Source organism: Halichoerus grypus, chromosome 5 (genome assembly GCF_964656455.1).
Source record: "Halichoerus grypus chromosome 5, mHalGry1.hap1.1, whole genome shotgun sequence".
NCBI lineage: Eukaryota > Metazoa > Chordata > Mammalia > Carnivora > Phocidae > Halichoerus > Halichoerus grypus.
In genome coordinates this window covers 177,886,927-177,905,960 of record NC_135716.1, presented here as the reverse complement: position 1 = coordinate 177,905,960, position 19,034 = coordinate 177,886,927, and the positions used below count along the sequence as shown (strand labels likewise).

The 19,034-nt window shown below is 45.8% G+C and overlaps 1 protein-coding gene across 2 annotated transcripts in view; it reads left to right on the top strand.

The window, feature by feature from the left end:
* The first annotated feature begins 2,057 nt into the window (after positions 1-2,057).
* Positions 2,058-19,034, top strand: part of PDPN (podoplanin) — a 29,167-nt gene continuing 12,190 nt past the window's right edge. For both annotated transcript variants that reach the window (XM_036094263.2, XM_036094262.2), the window contains exon 1: positions 2,058-2,419. In XM_036094263.2, the coding sequence (XP_035950156.1) occupies positions 2,128-2,419 (292 nt within the window). In that variant the 5' untranslated portion in view covers positions 2,058-2,127. The remainder of the gene's footprint in view (positions 2,420-19,034) is intronic.

The following is a 19,034-nucleotide window of genomic DNA, read 5'->3' as shown; positions in this document are numbered from 1 at the left end:
GGTTCCTCCACTAGGTTCCCCCAGCCACTCTCCCATTACTTGAACCAACAGCATCTGGACCATGTCCATAGATTCCCTTGGTCCTGACGCTCTCCCCTCCCCCAGGATGGTCTCCAACAGGATGCAACTCCCTATTCCCTCCCCCTCCTCGATCCTCTACCAGAAAGGTCAAGTAACCAACCTTGTGGAATCTAGACTCATCCCTCGGCAGGTGCACGGCTGTGGGGATGGGGAGAAGGGCATATCCTTGAGTAACAACCTAGCCCCAAGCACCACTCCAAATTAGCTGATTTTAACCTGTTCTCTCCCACTCAAGCTTCATTTCATCCCTGTTTCCAACTGAAGATGGTCTTTTTCTTTCTTTTATTCAATCTTTTGTTTTGTTTTTTTACTTTAGAGTGGATTTGCATCTTTTCTCCATCTAACAGGCTGGACAGATGACATGTATCATTCAGTCTATAAACAAACATTCCTGATAATGCAGTAATAATAAGCTACTAAAAGATGGGGGAGGCAGTCTGATTATCTTCTCTATCTCTCTTATCTTTACACTTTCAACCCTTTGACCCTAGGGTCCCTTTCCTCTCTCTAGGTCAGGTATCAACTCCTATCTTGTAGCCCCAGGATAAGACATTGTCCAGATCTTCAGAAATGAGGAATCTCCCCACCCCAGACCCACAGAAGCCCACCTGCATTTAACTACACTGCAGTGTTTCACACACTGTTTGAGAAGCGAGGCCAGAGGACGTGGTTTATTAAATACCCCTGTGGACAAGTTTTCCTGCAACAGTGGCTTAATATGTAAATTTCCACAGGGCCTGATTTAAGGAGTTGGGGGTGGAGCCCAGTAATCTGAGCTTTTAAAGCAACCAATCCCTTGTGATTCTAATGACAAAATAGATTCGGAATCAGGGTCTGGGATGAGGATCTGAAAATAACCAGTTTTCATGCCAGTCAGGAGCTTTGGGGCATCTGCAGTTTCTTTCTGTTGAATGGAATTTGTGGCATCTTGGAAGAGGCAGAGGCCATGTCCCCATCTCCTCTTCTTAAAAATTTTCTCTTTGGGGCGCCTGGGTTAAGTGTCTGCCTTCGGTTCAGGTTATGATCCGGAGCTCCTGGAATCAAGTACCCCACCATCGGGCTCCCTGCTCAGCGGGGAGCCTTCTTCTCCCTCTCCCTCTGCCGCTCCCCCAGCTTGTGCGCTCTCGTTCTCTGTCAAAGAAATAAATAAAATCTTTAAAAAAATGTTTCTTTTTAAGAAAATTCCAACAGTTCAGAAGGAAAGTAAAAAACCCGCAAGTTTGCCTGTTGCTAACACCCAGTACCTGAGATCAGGGCAAGATTGCTTAAATCAGTAAAGTGGGGATTATGGGGCCACATTCCAGGATTAAAAGAGATGAGAGCCCCTGGAAGTGAACATAGGTTTGGTGACGGTGGGCGGGCGGTGTCCTTGGACATTCTTGGGCTGCAACACCTCACTGGGCGCCGCCATCCGTCTGTTCGTCCGTCCAGCACTACAGCGCTGCATCCAAAGTGAGGAGAAACAGATCTCCAACAGCCTTTTTTCTAAAACTGCCAGAACCAGGGAGTCCTCCAGACTACCCGCCCCCCAGCTCTCTAGGCAACACCCCCTCCAGAGCCTGCCTGCTCGGGTCCTCCAGACAAGGGAACAATTTACCAGCCCGATCCGCCCCTGGCCACCCAGATGAGGACGGCCACTTTTTTTAAAAAAAGACATCAAATTCAATATTTACAAGAATAATCCCAGGCTCAGTTCTAAAATTACTGGCTATAGAAGGAAGAGTTTACTTCTAACAAAAAAATAAATAAATAAAATAAAATAAAATAGGCTTGTGCCTTACTCTTTAAGAAACCCAGAATCATAAAGTAAAATACTTTAAAAAATAATAAATTGCTCACTGCATGCTCCCCCTTCCCCTCCTGTTGGGGCTCAGGGCTCTCCAGACGTCCCGGGGGCAGCCCTGCAGCTGTGGCCCTGTAACTTTAAACCTGGCCTGAGGTCATCGTTTTAGCGCTAGCCAAACAGAGGCAGAGGGCGGTCCTAGTGAGCCCCGGACTGAGACCACCTTAGGACCAGCGGCTCCCCGCCCTCGTCGGGAGAGATAAATGCTGACTCCTCGCAAAGTTTCCTACTGCAAAGTTTGCTCCTCCGCCTCCGCGGGAGAAGGAAGCTTGGGGATCCCTCCTACGCTGGGGCTTTTTTGCTCCCTGAATTCCAGCCCCTGTTCTCCCGCTCCACTGGGCAAGGGCCTCTGGCTGCAGAGCTTTTTCATCTTCCCCCAGCACAGAAACCAGTTGCTCGGCCCCAAAGAAAACAAGTCAACCGAGAAGATGTGGAAGGTGCCAGTTCTGCTCTTGGTTTTGGGAAGCGCGTGGCTCTGGGACCCGGCAGAAGGAGGTAAGACCCAGCAGAATGGCTGCCTGCCACCACTGCTGGTGGGGACTAGCGAGCTCAGACTTGCTGGAATGCCTGGGCCTGGTATTTGAAGTTGCCCGGGAAAGCCGAGGGGAACTGGGCGTGTGTGCGAGCCCACGAGTCCGGGGGACCCGGAGAAGGGGAGACAGTGGCTTAGCTAGTGGCGCGTCCCAAAGCAATGGTTGAGCAGGGTGGGAGGAGGAGCCCCCCCTCCATCGGATCCACAGGCAGCAAAGGTGGGGAGCAGAGGGGGCCTCCCTCCGGGCAGCCCACCTCCTGCAACCCTCTGCTCAGCTCATGAGAGAGAGGGTAGAAGGATAGAAGCAAGGAGCCTTCCATTGGCTGGACTGGGCTTTCCTATGGGGCTGTGTATGGGAGGAATGCAGATGGCCTCAGAAGAAGTTGGCCCCATATATGGGGGGGGGCATTCAGCAGTGCTGGGGTGGGGAGGACTCCCCTATGCAGCGACACCCTCAGGGCCCTATCAATGGGATGGTCTGGAAGAGGCCTCCGTTATCCTCCCTGGAGGCCTCCCTGCCCCTTTCCCCCTCCTGCCCCCTACCTCCGCTTCCCATCCTGCTTCCTTCTGCTGTCTGCTGTGCCGTGCAGATAGCATCCATGTACATCTGTCAGCATTTGATTTTTCTTGGGCTTTTATTTTTATTTGTTTCCCCAGTAGAATATAAGCTCCCAAGAACAGAGCTCTGGCTTAGCCTTGATCCCCAGGGCCCCCAAAAAATCCGGCGCATAGTACTTGCTCACTAAATATGGATCGCAGGAACTGTAAGCCCCCTGGTGATCTTTGGAGTTGGAGGTTGCTGAAAGGGAAACTCCTGCATTTTCCAAATTGAGGATAGAGGTGGGCCGAGTACCAGAAAAATCCTCCTTGGAGGGAGTGATTTGCGGGAGGGTAGACCTGACCCAGGCATTTGTAATTCCATATGCAGACAATAATCTCCAGCCCTGGGGTAATTATACGGGGTGTACGAGTCTCTGCCCGGCTGTGGGCTTCAGAGGGACGTGAGCAACTATCTTTACGGGGCCATGGGCTATTCGTGGCAGTCCTATCTTTGGAACTTCTCTTTCCACTGGAATCCACACAGCTCTGCACTTCACTTACATTTCCCTTTTGGCGAGACAGTATGCAGATGACACCATTCTGTGCTGCCCAGGGCAAGGTGTGGGAGACCCCCAAACGGAGCCACATCCCAGTTCAGCTAAGGAAAGGCAGAAGCAGCTGGGCAGCATCCTCTGTTTCCTCCTCTGAAAGGGTTGGCTGTAATTATCTTTAAGCCAAAGTTTTTGAAAGTCAGAGGTACCCTAAACCGAGTGGTTGGCGGGAGGGGTGAAACTGACTTAAGCATCTATAAATCTGGTCTGAAAAAAAAAAAATCACCAGCCATTAGTTGGTACTAGAAACTGCCCTGCTAAAGAGAGAACCAGTCCCCCCTTCCCCACTCCACCTCCCCAGGCTGTGTGGGGGGCTGGCTGCGTGTGGATGCTGAGTTGCTGGGCTGCCGGCAAGCAGCTGAGGCCCAGGAAGGGTTTTGTCTGAGGATAATGACTGAAGCGCAGGGAATATGGATGAATAACTTCATTGAGCTGAGCTATTGTGGCCTCTGAGGCTGGGGGTAATTATGGTGATGAATTTTATTATCCTTCTCACAGGATTCTGCTCCCCACTGGCTTTCCCTCATCTAATGTATAATCTGGTTCAGTTTTGTAATCTGGTCCCATGTGTCGTCTCTTTGGAACTGAGTGGATTCAAAGGCGCTCTGTTGTCCACACATCTGGCATTTTCCTCAATTGTCAGGCCCCGCCCTCGCTCTGAACTTCCATCCAAAACACGGACTTCGGGGCCTCTCCGTTAGTTGGTTTGTTTTGTAAAATTCTGCATGCTCCTGCTTGCTGCAAACCCGCATGTGATTTTCCGGGACCGGTCCACCCAGGATTAATCATGCGGTGAACAAATTTCCCTGTGATTTCCCCGAAACTCTTGGCAGTCAGTTTTGGAGGCCCTGAGGCTCTCAGGAGTTGCTAAGAGTTTTTGTTGCACCGAGCATTTGATAAACACCAGGTCCGTTAAGAGTCTTTGTGAGGGAGGTCTATCCATTACACTGGTGTATGAGATCCAAAATAGCATTTAACGGAGAAAAAGCACATTTTTAAGAAGTATCCAAGCGTGAGAAGGCGAAGTCGGGACATGGTGAATAAGGCAGAACGCTGGCTGAGCAGAGGGATGCAGCCCCTTCTCTTTCTCTGGCCTCTGACATGCGTGGTCCATGAATCACTCTAAACCAGAGAATTATAAAGACCCCAAACCTTGGCATGACGGTGAGTGGTCTGGCCAAGTAGGGAGGACACCCCTCGCTCCCATTTCCATCCCCACCATGTGCTAGGAAGTCACAGTTCCCTCATTTAATCATTACAGCTCCTTAAATTATACATCATTATCTTCAGAATATGCCAGAACTGGGATTCAAAAACTGGGTCTAACTAATTCCAAACCCCAAGCTCTTTTTAGTACATTACAAAGCCGCGTAAAAACTAAAGGTTGCACTTGAAATTAAAGGTCAATGTCACTTTAAGCTCCTTACACATGAACACAAAAAAATTGGGGTGCCTGGGTGGCTCAATCAGTTGAGCGTCTATCTTCAGCTCGGGTTGTGATCTCGGGGTCCTGGGATTGAGCCCCGCGTCAGGCTCCCTGCTCGGCAAGGAGGCTGCTCTCCCTCTCCTCCCCGCTTGTGCTCTCTCTCTCTCTATCTCTGTCTCTCTCTCCCTCAAATAAATGAATAAATTCTTAAAAAAATATATTTTAAAGGTATAAAAAGTCCTTTATGTTACATACCTGCCATAATATTCCTATAAGAATGAAGATGTCACAGTACATTAAAATAGGATTCATTAATTCATTCCCCAAATGGTAATCCAGCACCTCCTGAATGCTTGGTACAGAGCCAGGTGCAGGATTTGAGCTGTGTGCACTTTGGAGAGAGGCACGCCTAATTTACAAAGCATTCCCCAGAGTCTTCGCCAGCGGAGCAACGGACCTGTGCTTTAAATTCCATTGCCTTATCTGAATATTTGTCATATTTCTGGCTCTAAGAACAGGCATGCCAGGTTACAACTTGTGGAAACGGTTCAGGAGAGGATGTAGAGAGACAGAAGACTCAGATACCTAGCAGTACCCTGGTGGAACTCATGGGAGCAATCTCAGTAAGATCCTGCAAGGCTCTCCAAGGAAGCCATGCCATTCCTGCCCCCCTGAAACCCCTCAAGGAAATATCCAGCAGGAGCTATTTGTTGGAAGAGAATCAAATGATTGGGGGGACAGGGTGGGGAGCACTTCCAAGCACTTAGCCAAGTCAGCGGTTACGGAGATAAGTCTTAGGATTCCCAGAGGGGTGGGCAAGAGATAAAGCAGCTCTGGATTGAAATTTTGAATCCTTTCCTTATCGATTTCTTCAAACTTTTTGGGAAAGGAAAGAGATCAGGCATTTTCTTCCAGGGCTATGAGATGGAGTCAGGTTAGGGAACAACGGGAGTTCTGCCAACTTCATCCAGGTGGGGAAAACAAGGCGGCTGCTTCTGTCCTTGCTGCACGCCCGAGCCCACCAGCCCAAGGCAAGCATTCCCTTGAGCTTCAAAGATAGGGGTGAGCGGGCTCTCCCTTCTTTTTGTCTAGCCGAGTGCCTTTGCCTGCGGAACTGCTCAGAGGAGGTGGGTTTGTCCTTTGAGGGGAATCTCACTAAGTCTAGAGGGAAACATACAGACCTGACCACCTCATTAGTTGTCTGAGGAGCTGCAAACTGAAATTGTTTAGGGCAATGCTCAATTTCATGCAGGGAGAAAAAAACAAAACGAAACAAAAATCAACAAACCTATCAAAGGATAATCACCTTTCCAGAGGAAGATGGGCCCTCCTCCACCTCTATCCAGGGGGATAGAGGTACCAGTGCCCCAGACAGTGGAGAAGTAGCTCTGCGCACATGGGGTCATAATTGACATTGTTAATGTTTGCAGCATGTAGGGGGATGTCAGTTACATAGAATACAGATGAGAAGCAGGGAAGGGGCGCTAGAAGATAAGTAAACACATTATTGATGAGCATGCAGTATTTCCTGCAGTTCATTACAATGTCTCCATCCAAAAGAATAAAACACAACTGACATAAAAAGCTGTTATCGAATGAATAGTATCCTGCCTGAGGAAGAAAGGTGTCAGTTTGCCTAGAATCTAGAAAGGGAGAGAAAAGGGATGAGGATTTGATGACGGTAAACCTGCCCTGCCCAAGGAAGTCATTTATTTAGCAAGTACATTCTGAATGACTGTTTTGTGAGTCAGGCAAGGCACACGTTATCCCAGCTTACAGCTAGTACGCAAGATGTCCTATAGGGTGGCTTTGGTGTTCTGATCTCAGTTACAGTGACTGTTCTATGATGAATCAGGGACCCCTGTTCCATCACAGTCTGGAAATGTATTCCACCCAAGAGCCCCACCCTTTGCCTTTGTTGTATGTACACCAGGTATTTCACTCTTGAGAAGGGCGCATAGCAAATGTGTACAGCATTGGAAAACTGTCTCCTGATGTAAATAAACTATTTGGTTTCCTGGCCTCTTGTAAGTCTGGCTAATGTGAAACAGCGTCATCTGAGTTGGATCACCCCATAATAAGATTAAATTTCTGAATCTATAAAGCTAAGGGAACTAGATTCTGCATGGGTGGTGTTAATAGTAGTAACTATGTAATAACACCTACTGGGTGCTTAGCACATTTCAAGCACTTTACAAGCCCTAGTTCATTTAATCTGTGCAACAGACCTACAAGGTAGGAACTATTTGTATTTTACAGATAGTGAAGAGGCTCAGAGAGGTTCAGTAACTTAACACGCAGACGCAGGTAGTAAATAGCAATGGTGAGACTCTTGAATCCAGGCAGCCCAACCCCAGAGCCCACGCTCCTAACCACTCATCACGACAGCCATGAGGTCAAGGCTTCCAAGGACACCCAGAAAAGTCAGCCTATTGATTTCTTCAAGTACCTCTTATAGCAGCACCACCACTTGTTTGTTAGATGTGTATTTCAGATTGATGAGGTTGGAACTAGGACATGGTCCTGCCCTCTTAAGCACTTACAGGGCATACATGTTATTAAGAACTTTAAGAGTTAGAGAAGAAGCATAAAGTGGGATTGCAGCTCAGAGAGAGAGGGAAGACAGGTGTGTGTGGTGTACATGTAAAAAGAACATACGAGACAACATAAAATGGCATGTCCTGAGCAGCAAACACCGTTATCAGCCGCTCAGAGTTTGGAGATGAGATTCTTTGGCCATTGAGAGCTGGAAAAAAAGCTTAGGGGGGCAGATGGGGCTTGATCTTGGTTGTGAAAAATGGTAGGATTGGTTGGACAAGGTGGCAGGGAAAGGCAATCCAGGCAGGAAAGATTGCTTGAGCAAATGCACAGAAGTTAGAACAATCTGGAGTTTGTATGGGAAGATTCGTGAAGGCTCGCTGGTGTTGGAGTGGGGGTAAATCGGGGAAAGGATGAGTCCCTACTAAGTGGGAGAGCTGAACCTTTTTCTGCAGGCAATAGGCAATAATAGTAAATGAGAGTAAGGTGAACCATGAATAGCAGTTGTCAGGGGAAAAAAAATGATGACAAGAACCATATGGGATTGAATCTAGTTTATGGGACCACTGGGGTGGGGGTCATGAGATGAGAGACTAAGTGTGGTGACCACAGAATGGAGGATGAGATCAGATTTGGGGAATAGGAGCCAGCATGACTTACAGCTCAGAATTTCCTGATTTCTTATTTTTCCCTTATTTCCTGAGTTCTTACTATTCGCCTCTTACAACATAACATTATTAAAATTTTTTTTGATAGTTAATTCGCAGATCATAAAATTAATCCTTTGAAATTGAACAGTCAGGGACACCTGGCTGGCTCACTCAGAAGAACACATGACTCTTGATCTTGGGGTTGTGAGTTTGAGCCCCACGTTGGGTGTAAGAATGACTTAAAAATAAAATCTTAAATGAAGAAATAAATTGAATAGTTAAACCACTAGAAGTTGCTGCCATTTTCACTCTCCCCCCCGTTTCCTGGCGACCACCGATCTGCTTTTTGTCTCTATAGATTTGCCCGTTCTAGGTATTTCATATAAATGGAATCAGACAATATGTGGCCTTCTGTGCCTGGGTTCTTTCACCCAGCATGATTTCAAGGTTCATTCCTATGGTAGTGTGTGTGTCAGAATTTTATTAATTTTTAATGGCCGAATAATACTCTGTTATTTATCCATTCACCACCAATTGATGGACATTTGGCTTGCTTCTGCTCTGGGGCTATATGAATAATGTGGCTATGAACATTCGTGTGGCTATGAACAAATCTTTATGTGGATGTATGTCTTCATTTCTCTCAGGTATATACCTAGGAGTATAATTGCCCGGTCATATGGTAACTCTATGTTTAACTTTTTGAGGAACTGCCAAACTGCTGCATCATTTTACATTCCTACCAATGATGGAGAAGGGTTCCAATTTCTCCACGTCCTTGCCAACACTTGTTATTTTTGTGTTGTTTTGTTTCATTTCATTTTTTGATGGTAACAATCCTAATGGGTATGAAGTGGTATCTCATTGTGATTTTTGATTAGTATTTCCCTAATGACTAATGATGCTCAGCATCTTTTCATGTACTTTTTGGCCATTTACATATCTTCTTTTTCTTTTTAATATTTTATTTTTAAGTACTCTCTACGCCCAATGTGGGGCTTGAACTCACAACCCCGAGATCAAGAGTCACACACTCCACCAATGGAGCCAGCCAGGTTCCCCCATATCTTCTTTGGAGCAATGTCTATTCAAATCTTTTTCCCATTTTAAAATTGTTTTGTCTTTTTGTTGTTGAATTCTTTATATATTCTGGATACCAAATCTTTATTAGACATAGGAATTGCAAATATCCTTCCCATTCAATTTCTTGATGGTGTCCACTGAAGCACAAATTTAAAAAATTTTGAAGTCCCATATATCTATTTTTTTCTTTTATTGCCTGTATTATTGGTGTCATATCTAAGAACCCATTGCCTCAGCCAAGGTCACAAAGGTTTACTCTTGTGTTTACTTCCAACAGTTGCGTAGTTTTATTATTTTTTAAAAGATTTTATTTATTTATCTGACAGAGAGAGAGAGCACAAGCAGGGGGAGTGGCAGAGGAAGAGGGAGAAGCAGGCTTCCTCCTGAGCAGGGAGCCTGACACAGGGCTCGATCCCAGGACCCTGAGATCATGACCCGAGCTGAAGGCAGACACTTAACCAACTGAGCTACCCAGGAGCCCCAACAGTTCTGTAGTTTTGGATCTTACATTTAGGTCTTTGACTCATTTGGGGTTATTTCTTATATGTGATATGAAGTAGAGGACCCATTCCATTCTGTTGCATGGGGCTCTCTGGATGTCCCAGAATCATTAGTTGAAAAGGTCATTCTTTCCCATCAAGTTATCTTGGCACCTTTGTCAAAAATCACTTGCCAATAAATGGATGGGCTTATTTCTGGACCTCAATTCTATTCCATTTTTCTATACATCTATCCCTATGCCAATGCCACACAGTCTTGATTACTGTAGTTTTGTAGTAAGTTTTGAAGTTGGGAAGTTTAAGTCCTCCTACTTTGTTCTTTTTCAAGATTACTTTGACTATTCTTATCACTGTGTTTTAGTTATTTGTATACATCTCTTGCCCGTTAGAGAGCAGGACCCATGTCTTACTCAGCACTTAAAAGAACACATGATTGGTACATTGTAAACATTTGTCAGGAGGAAGAGGGAGGAAACACAGTGATCCAAGTCTCTGGGCAGAAATGACAAAGAGGCTGGTGGCAGAATTTTAAAAATCAGGTTGGAGGGATGATAGGTTTGGAACCAATGTTATAAGGAGGAGTTCAAGTTTGTGCACTCTGTTTTAGACACAGGGACTTGGAGGTAATAATAGGACATCCAATTGGATGTATTTGATGGGTACCTGGAAAGATAATCAAAATGACATCAGAGGTACACTCTAGAGACACAGTTTGCTGCCTGAACTCCTCCCCATTCATCGGAACAAGGGGAGAAAGATGGCAAGAAGGGTCGAAGAGATTCCCCCTAGCTAAGAACAATTCTTTTTAAAAATCTACCGAAGCACACTTCAAACTCCCCAACCAGGCTCAGGATCAAGGCCAAGGGCAGCTAATGGAAACACAGCCACATTCTGCACATTCCTCTAAGGCCTCATCCTCCTTGGTGCACAGCTGGGCTGTCTGTGAGCTACATGGGTGGATGGTGAGGTCAGAGCCAAAGGGGCTTCTCTTTTCACTCTTGCAAAATCAGGGCCTGCTCAGCTGACAGCCCTGAGTGAATCAGAAGCTCAGTTTCCGAGCAGATGGTGAGTGTTTTCCCACTCTGCCACCCTGTTGAGATGCTCAGTTCCGGGGCAGGACTTCTAAAACAGGTTTTAGTCATTTGATTTTTCAGGTACTAAGCAGTCCTCTCTATGCGGTGACCTTTCCAACGGGCCACTGGACCCAGCCAGTTCCAGAGAAGTTATAACAGAGGTGTTGATTCCAGTTTACAAAGCTGAACTCATTTCCTCTTTTACTGAGAACATTCTGCTCTTGGTCAACAGAGAAAACCTCTCCCCAGGTTGAGTAATCTCCGTTGAAGTTGTAATCAACAGCCTCTAGTTTTAACACTTGAGGAGTTCCGAGCCCCAGTCGTGTTTGGGGGTGAGCGGGTAAGTTGATCTGTGAAGGCTGAAAAGTGTGAATATTCATGTACTCATTCATTCAGCTCTCACAGGCCATGCCAGCGGCTGGGCCATAAACTTATAGTGGAATGGGATGCTACTCCCAGGAAGCTTATAGATGCTAGCAGAGAAAAAGTAGTCAGTGTTGGTGTTATCAAGCCTTGTTCTAGTTTAGAGGAATTACTTTCTCTTGGCACCCTGGGAAGGCTCTGGGGGAAGAAGCATCTCACTTGGGCCAGGTAGATGAGTAGGTAGGGTTTAGATGGACAGTGAAGTTGGAAGGATGAAACTGCAGGTGCCCTTGGCATCCGGAAGCCCACAGAGCAGCTTTGGTGCCACCCCAGCCCTTGCCACATGGAGTCGAGGGAATATGAGGGGAGCTGCAGAGAAATGACCAGTATATATGAAGCCCGTGTGACACGGTGGTTCGAGCGGGGTTTGGCGTCTAACAGACCCGATGTGTAATTCCTGCGTCACCACCTGCTAGCTACATGGGCGGTTTATGCTCAGCCTCACCATCCCCAGCTTCAAAATGAGAATGACATTAGTTTGTAAGGCGTTTGTAAAGATCAGGAGAGGGTACCTGGCACCATGTTTTGGACATTCTCCAATAAATTCAAAATAGCAGCCATTATTATAATACCTACCTCCTTAGAAAAGCAAACTGGTGCAGCCACTGTGGAAAACAGTGCGGACGTTCCTCAAAAAATTAGAAGTAGAACTACAGGGGCGGCTGGGTAGCTCAGTTGGTTAAGCGTCTGACTCTTGATTTCTGCTCAGGTCACCTGCCGGTGACTTGCTGGGAGGTTTTGCTAAGGACATAAAAGCTGATCTCAGAGTCCTGAGATCAAGCCCCAAGTGGGGCTCTATGCTAGGCATGGAACCTGCTTGGGATTCTCTCTCTCCCTCTATACCTCTCCCCCTCCCTGCGTGCATTCTCTCTCCCTCAAAAAAAAAAAAAAATAGAACTACCATATGACCCAGGAATTCCACAACTGGGTGTTTATCCAAAGAAAATGAAAACGCTAATTTGAAAAGATATATGCTGTTTACTGCAGCATTATTTACAATAGCCAAGATACGGATGCAACCCAAGTGTCCATCCATAGATGAATGGATAGAGAAGATGTGGTCGATATGGACAATGGAATATTACTCAGCCATAAAAAGAATGAAACCTTGCCATTTGCAACCACATGGAGCTAGAGAGTATAACGCTAAGTAAAATAAGTCAGAGAAAGACAAATACTATATGATTTCACTCCTATGTGGAATTTAAGAAACAAAACTAAGAAAAAAAGAGACAAACCAAAAAACAGACTCCTAACTATAGAGAACAAACTGGCGGTTGCCAGAGGGAAGGTGGGTGTGGGGGGGATGGGGGAAATAGGTGAAGGGGATTAAGGGTGTCCTTATTGTGATAAGCACCAATGTGACCAACGTGTAGAATTATGAATCACTATATTGTACACCTAAAGCTAATATAACACTGTATGTTAATTATACTGGACTTTAAAATAAAATCAAATACCTACTTGTTGGATGGTCATGGAAAATAACCTTGAAGATTTGTGAAGGGCACACAGTGGGCCTCTGCTGATTCTCCCCCATCAGGGAAGAAAGAATGCAGGTGGCTGGGAAGTCTGGTGTCATGTTTAAAGGACTGCATGTCCTGGTCCCTCCACCTGCCAGTGACTTGCTGGGAGGTCTTGCTAGGGACATGAAAGCTGAGTCCCCAGGCACACGGGCCCCTCTCCTTTCTTGACTGCTTGTGTTCAGCTGCAGAGACCTTCAGAATGCTACCTCTTTGGGGCATTGTGCATAATGTCCCCTCTCTGAAGTCAGGGAACGCTGCTCCAAATCTTAATGTGTAGCATTTCTTCTGATTTCTCCAGAGGAACTGGTGACGCTTGTCTGATCTCAGCCTTGACACGTCTCTCTTGAATTTCACGAGAGAGGCACATGTCCCCGGTGCTGACAGTGGGTGATCACAGCTCGGCATTGGCTGGGCCTGCAGGGGCTGCCAGGATGGGACACAGCGAGTGGACAGCCTTCTGCTTACGACACATTGGACAGCAAAGCCACAGAGCTCATCCTCAGAGGTGGATTGTCCTATTCTCAGCCATGTTCAGGGGAAGCTATTTAATAACTCTTGAGTGAAGCCCAGTAGACAGTAGCAAGAATATCGTAACATAAGGGTTAATTCAAAAGAAATGTCCTACTTGGGCGTCGGTGTGTTCTTTTAGTCAGTCGTTCAAAAAAACATCTGCTGAATACTTACCGTGGTGCCAAGCACTGGGAATATGGGGCAGTGTGGGCTTTGGGGGTGGGGGGGGTAGCACTGTGCATCCTGGAAGAAAATTATGGATACTGTGGGATACTGAGTGGTTGGGCCAAGCCTTCAAGGAGCCGCCTCGATTTTCCATGGCCACGCTTTTGATCCGGTAAGCAATTTACCAGGAGCCACAGAAAGAGTGGGAATTGAGAGGAACCCACTGGCCACATCAGTGATTATACTGACCCCAGCCCAGCATCTGCCAGGAGTTGAAGGCCAGCATACAGCTCTGGGTCAGCAAGTGATTTTCAATATTCCAAGGAAAGGCTCCTTCACAAGGTCAGAGGATGGGCCAGCCTATAGGACGAGAGGATTGATTTAAAAGAGGTGGTAAATAAAAGCAAAGTCCTAACACCTTTCTTCTGGTTGCAGAAGCCTACTTGGTGGTAACTAAGGGAGCGCATCAAACAGCTAAATTTGGGCCATTTGAATTGAGATGAAGGACCCTATGAAGATCTGAGTATCAACATGGGTGGTCTGCAGGGCGCTAGGTAATGTTGGAGGTTGGCACCTTTCCACAGCTCTAGGTGTGTTTATTTTCAAGCTTCTGAGCGCAGTATTGAGACATGGGGTGATAGGCACAAGGCTGTGTCTGGGCAAAGGAATAAAAACAGGTATTTTTGCTTATGTTTTCCAAATAGATGTTTTGACCTCTCTCCAAAAACATTGCTTCATCCCAAATGTAATTGGGAAGCGAGGGGGGGTGGAAATGCTAGGATTCATTATTTATTAATTATCCGACAGTTACTCCTACAGGGGAAAACCAGAACTTCCTAGGATGTCGTAAGAAAAAAAAAAAAGAGCATTCTCTTTCTCAACGGCCACAAAACCCATTCCACAGCCACGTAGTCATTCATCTTCAAAGCTTATTTGTGCAGTGAGATGCTGGGGCAGCTCAAGATGCTAGGAAACCTCAGGCAACACGAAAGATTGCCTCAATCTGTTGGCTGATGCTGCAGGTTTTCTTTGAAAACCCCGAGGATAGCTCAGCTTGTGACTTCTTTATTTTTAAAATCAACTTTCATAAGATGAAAGAGAGAGGGAGGCAAACCCTAAGAGACTCTTAACTCTATAGGAAACAAACTGAGGGTTGCTGGAGGGGAGGGGGTAACTGGGGGATGGGCAGTAAGGAGGGCACGTGATGTCAGGAGCACGGGGTGTTATATGCAACTGATGAACCACTAAACTCTACCCCTGAAACTAATAATACATTATATGTTAATTGATTTTAAATTTTAAAGAATGTTAAAGTATAGCTAAAAAAATAAAAGTATAGTTAAAAGTGTATTACCTGAAAAACTACAGTTAATTTAGAAATGAATATCTAAAAGTAAAACATAAAAAAAAAATCAACGTTCCTCTTTTAAGATAAAATGCTATGGAAGCTGCTTCTCTGGCTGTCTGATTTTTGAGGCTTCAAGTCAGCAGAAAGAGGACTGCAGGGAGCTTCTCCCTCACGTGGACATGGAAACAGCAGAGGCTCTTAAACTTAGGGAGAGGACCTTTGTGACTCTCTTGATAAAACAAGGGGGAAGTCCAGTAAAGGACTCAGGGTCATATACTCAATACATCCATTCATACTCTGAATGTTGTTTCTCCACGGAGCTGTAACAGGTGGGAAAATGAATTCTTGGCTCCAAGGTTTGGTATTTATTTCTGACTGTTGGTGGGTGAGGACTCTAGACACGTCCCGGCCATTACCCGTCTGGGTTTTTTCCCTTGCCACCTCACTGTCCTGGTGCAAGCATCAGCCACTCCTGCCAGGACAGCGGGATAGCCCGAGGGGTCTCCCTGCTTCCTTCGGATCCCTGCACCATCCCCGATACACACACCCCATTCACATGGCACTCCGACTCAGGTGATGTCATCTCCTGCCTTCCCTTCGCAGTCCAGTTGAAAGGAGAACCCCACCAGACTGGCCCTCCACGCCTCCTCTATTCGTTTCTTCCATCCAGCCCCACTGACCACTCTCTGTTTCTTGAGTGTGCACTGCCCCAAACTCATTCTGGGCTTCCAGGTTAGACCATCTCTTCCCATCTGGAGTTCACTTGCTCATTCAACAGATACTTACTGAGTGTCTCTTATGTGCCCGGTATTCTAGACCGGGGGCAGGCACTGAGATGGACAGCCTTTACTGAGTTTATGTTCTCGTGGGACAGCCAGGTAGTGAAGATCCAGCTTGATGAGTGGTTGAGTACTCTGGCATGTGTGTGAGGGTGTGGGGAGGGCGGGGGAAGGCCTCCCCAAGAAAGTGCCCTTTGAGGACAGATCTAAGGGGGTGAAAGAGTGCTATCTTGAGATTTTCCTTGTTTGCTTGTTGTGAGTCCCCTCCCCGCCCCCACAACAGTACCCAAAATCATGAGAGATCTCACTTTGTTCAATCCTCCATCTCTAGTACCCAGAATGGAGCCCAGCACTTAGTAGGTGAACAGGGAATATTTGGGGATATAGAGGTGGGCCTTGGGAAGGTTCCAGTCTTGACCGTTGCTGCTGCCTTAATTTTCAGAGCAAGTAGAGCTCTTACACTGTTGTAAAGCAGGTCACACCTGCCTCCTATAATCTACCACTTCAGAAAGCTTAGTCCTAGAAGGGACTCATTTGAGGAAACTGAGATTCTGGTTCCTAAATAATGGAAGATTCTAATCAGATGGGATTTCATAAAAGGATATATGATGCAAGAGGAAGCAGTTGCTTCTGACAACCAGAATTATAATTTATGAAAGGAAGGGGGGGGGTGCGGATGAAGAGGAAGGATGTCAGAACCCAGGGAGGGGCCAGGGGGCTTTCTGGCCCATGGTAGCACAAAGATGTCTTTTGTTGTGTTGCTGAGTACACGGATGAGCTGTTAAAACACTTGGCTTTGTGTCCGTTCACCGACCAGGTGAACTAGGCAAATCATTTAATTTCCAATGTTAGACAATTATTCTGACACTTGTTAAGACAGTTGGAAGAATTTATTCAAGACTACTGCAATAGGGGAGAGAGATAGGGGTTCAATTCTAAATACAGCAAAGATAGGTGGGGATTTATAACCAAGGAGCAGAGTATGGGGGGTGGTGAATGGAAAAGTATGGAAAGAACACATCAAGGGTAGGGGGTGGTTCTTGCTAAACTGGCTCAACAGGATTCTTGCTAAAGGCAGGCCTACTACTTGGACATCAAAGGTGGGGGATGGGGCACTTGGTCAGGCGGGAGCATTCTCTCTCAACGGACTTAGCAGGGTTCTTGCTAAAACTAGACCCTTGCAAGGATGGACAGAGAAGCCCAACTAGAATTTGGTCAAGGAGAGACCTTTGTCGGCCTCACTTTCCTAATCTGATAAAGGGGACAGTGATGCCAGTGTAACCCACCCATGGGGCCATTTTGAAATGAAGTCAGTCAAAAGGTAATAAACAAATAAACCCTATGTGGTGGTGGTGGGGGTGGGTGGTGTTGTTATAAAGCTGGGCCTCCCACGTTAAGTAGAAGCTACAACTTGGAAGGACCTCGATGCACTTCTGTTCAAGTAGCCTACTCTTTCTCCTCACTCTCTACACCCCTACACCCGTAGTACTGAATTCACTCAGCAGCGGATAGTGGACTTGAAGAGGAAGGGGGAGTGGGTGGTGAGGGGAGCACAGATTTAGGAGTGGGTTCTGGAATGGAAGTGAGGGCAGAAGGCAGTGTGCAAGCCATTTGACCTGGGCCTTGTGCTGAAAGTTTACTCCCGTGACTGCGACATGGTATTTGAAAGAAGACATTTGTCTCAATGAGAGCTAGTTTTGAAGCAGTGGGGGAAAGAGGGTTTATTGGGACCAACTGGTCAATCTTCTGGGGGGAAATCAAATTATATCCCCATTTTGCATCACACTTCAAAAGAAACACAAGACAAATAGAAATAATCAGTGTAAGAACAAAACCATAAGGACAATCTAGGTGAATATTCACATAAGCTTGAGGAAGGGTTTGTAGGTATGATATCAAAGGGAAAAACAAGCTTAATGTTTGATTAGCAAATGAGCTCAGGACTTCCAAAAGAAAGATGCAAATGCCAGCTCATCAAAAAAAAAAAAAAAGTGTTGGCGGCAGCTCTTACAAAGAATGTATTCCTAAGGTATAAAGAACACATACAAAACAATAAAAAAGATGAATACCATAAGAGAAAAATGGTCACAGAAGAAGAAGACATTTTTTTTTTTTAAAGATTTTATTTATTTATTTGACAGAGAGAGAGAGACAGCGAGAGCAGGAACACAAGCAGGGGGAGTGGGAGAGGGAGAAGCAGGCTTCCCGCCGAGCAGGGAGCCCGATGTGGGACTCGATCCCAGGACCCTGGGATCATGACCTGAGCCGAAGGCAGACGCTTAACGACTGAGCCACCCAGGCGCCCAGAAGAAGACATTTTTAATGGCCAAAAAATAAATGGAACAACTCATCACCATTTATCAGGAATGTAAATAAAACCAGAAGATTGCAAACACTTATTTAAAACACTTTTATCAAGATCTTGGGACTATTACTATTACAGTAACAGTTCTAAATTCTAAAATATTTTAAAAGAAAGGGATCCCATAAAAATACGTAAACTGGAATAATTTCTTTAGAGAAATCAGTCTTCAATGCGAAGAGGAAAGTGGTTCCTAATTAGCACTTTCAAACCGATAAACATCTCTTCAGTTCTTGCTTGTTCTTAAACTTGAGAACCTGAAGGTAAAATTGATTTATCACATCTTCTCGTGGTTAATATAAAGTTTGGCCTAGCTCTTGAAAGAATAACACCTACACACAAATTCCAAAGCAGATGGATGGGTTGCTACTGTATTTGGAAACTTCCATTGGTTCTGACCACCACCACCGCGCCCCCCCCTCCCCGCCCCGCCACACCCCACTGCTGGGTGAGGCTGGGTGAGACAGGAAAAGGTGTTCCCGTGAGCATGAGGGTACTCGGGGCACAAGGACACTGTTATTGCAGGTTCATCACTGTGCTTATATAAACAGCTGTGTGTGTTGCCTGTGCACACACGTGTCTTCGGAGGAAAAAAGAATCGGAAGATGGAGGCATCCATACAGGATTTGAATTTCACCGGTCAAGGGAAAAGGGCGTTAATTGCTGGTTGGAGACTCAGGTGGCTGGGCTGGTAGGAACTCTTCACCCAGGAAAATCTTCAACCAAAATAATAAGAGGGACAATTGAAGATCTCTTGTTAGAGATCAACTTTCCCATGGAGCGAAAAGAATACCAGGGCAGTGAGACAAAAGCTATGCATCTTAATCATGAATGTCATTCATAAAACACCCTTTGTCTATTCAGGGTGATTTTACTACTTGGCTCTGTGGGCCAAGTACAAGAAGGAATTTTTATCAAGTTACGCTTTCAACGAGCTGAACTTTCTATGAAAGAATTCGAACCAACTTCATTCAGCACTTGATTTTTTCTTTTTAAAAGCAAGGGTGTTTTGTTTTGTAAAGTTGGAGGATGCCATATAATAAA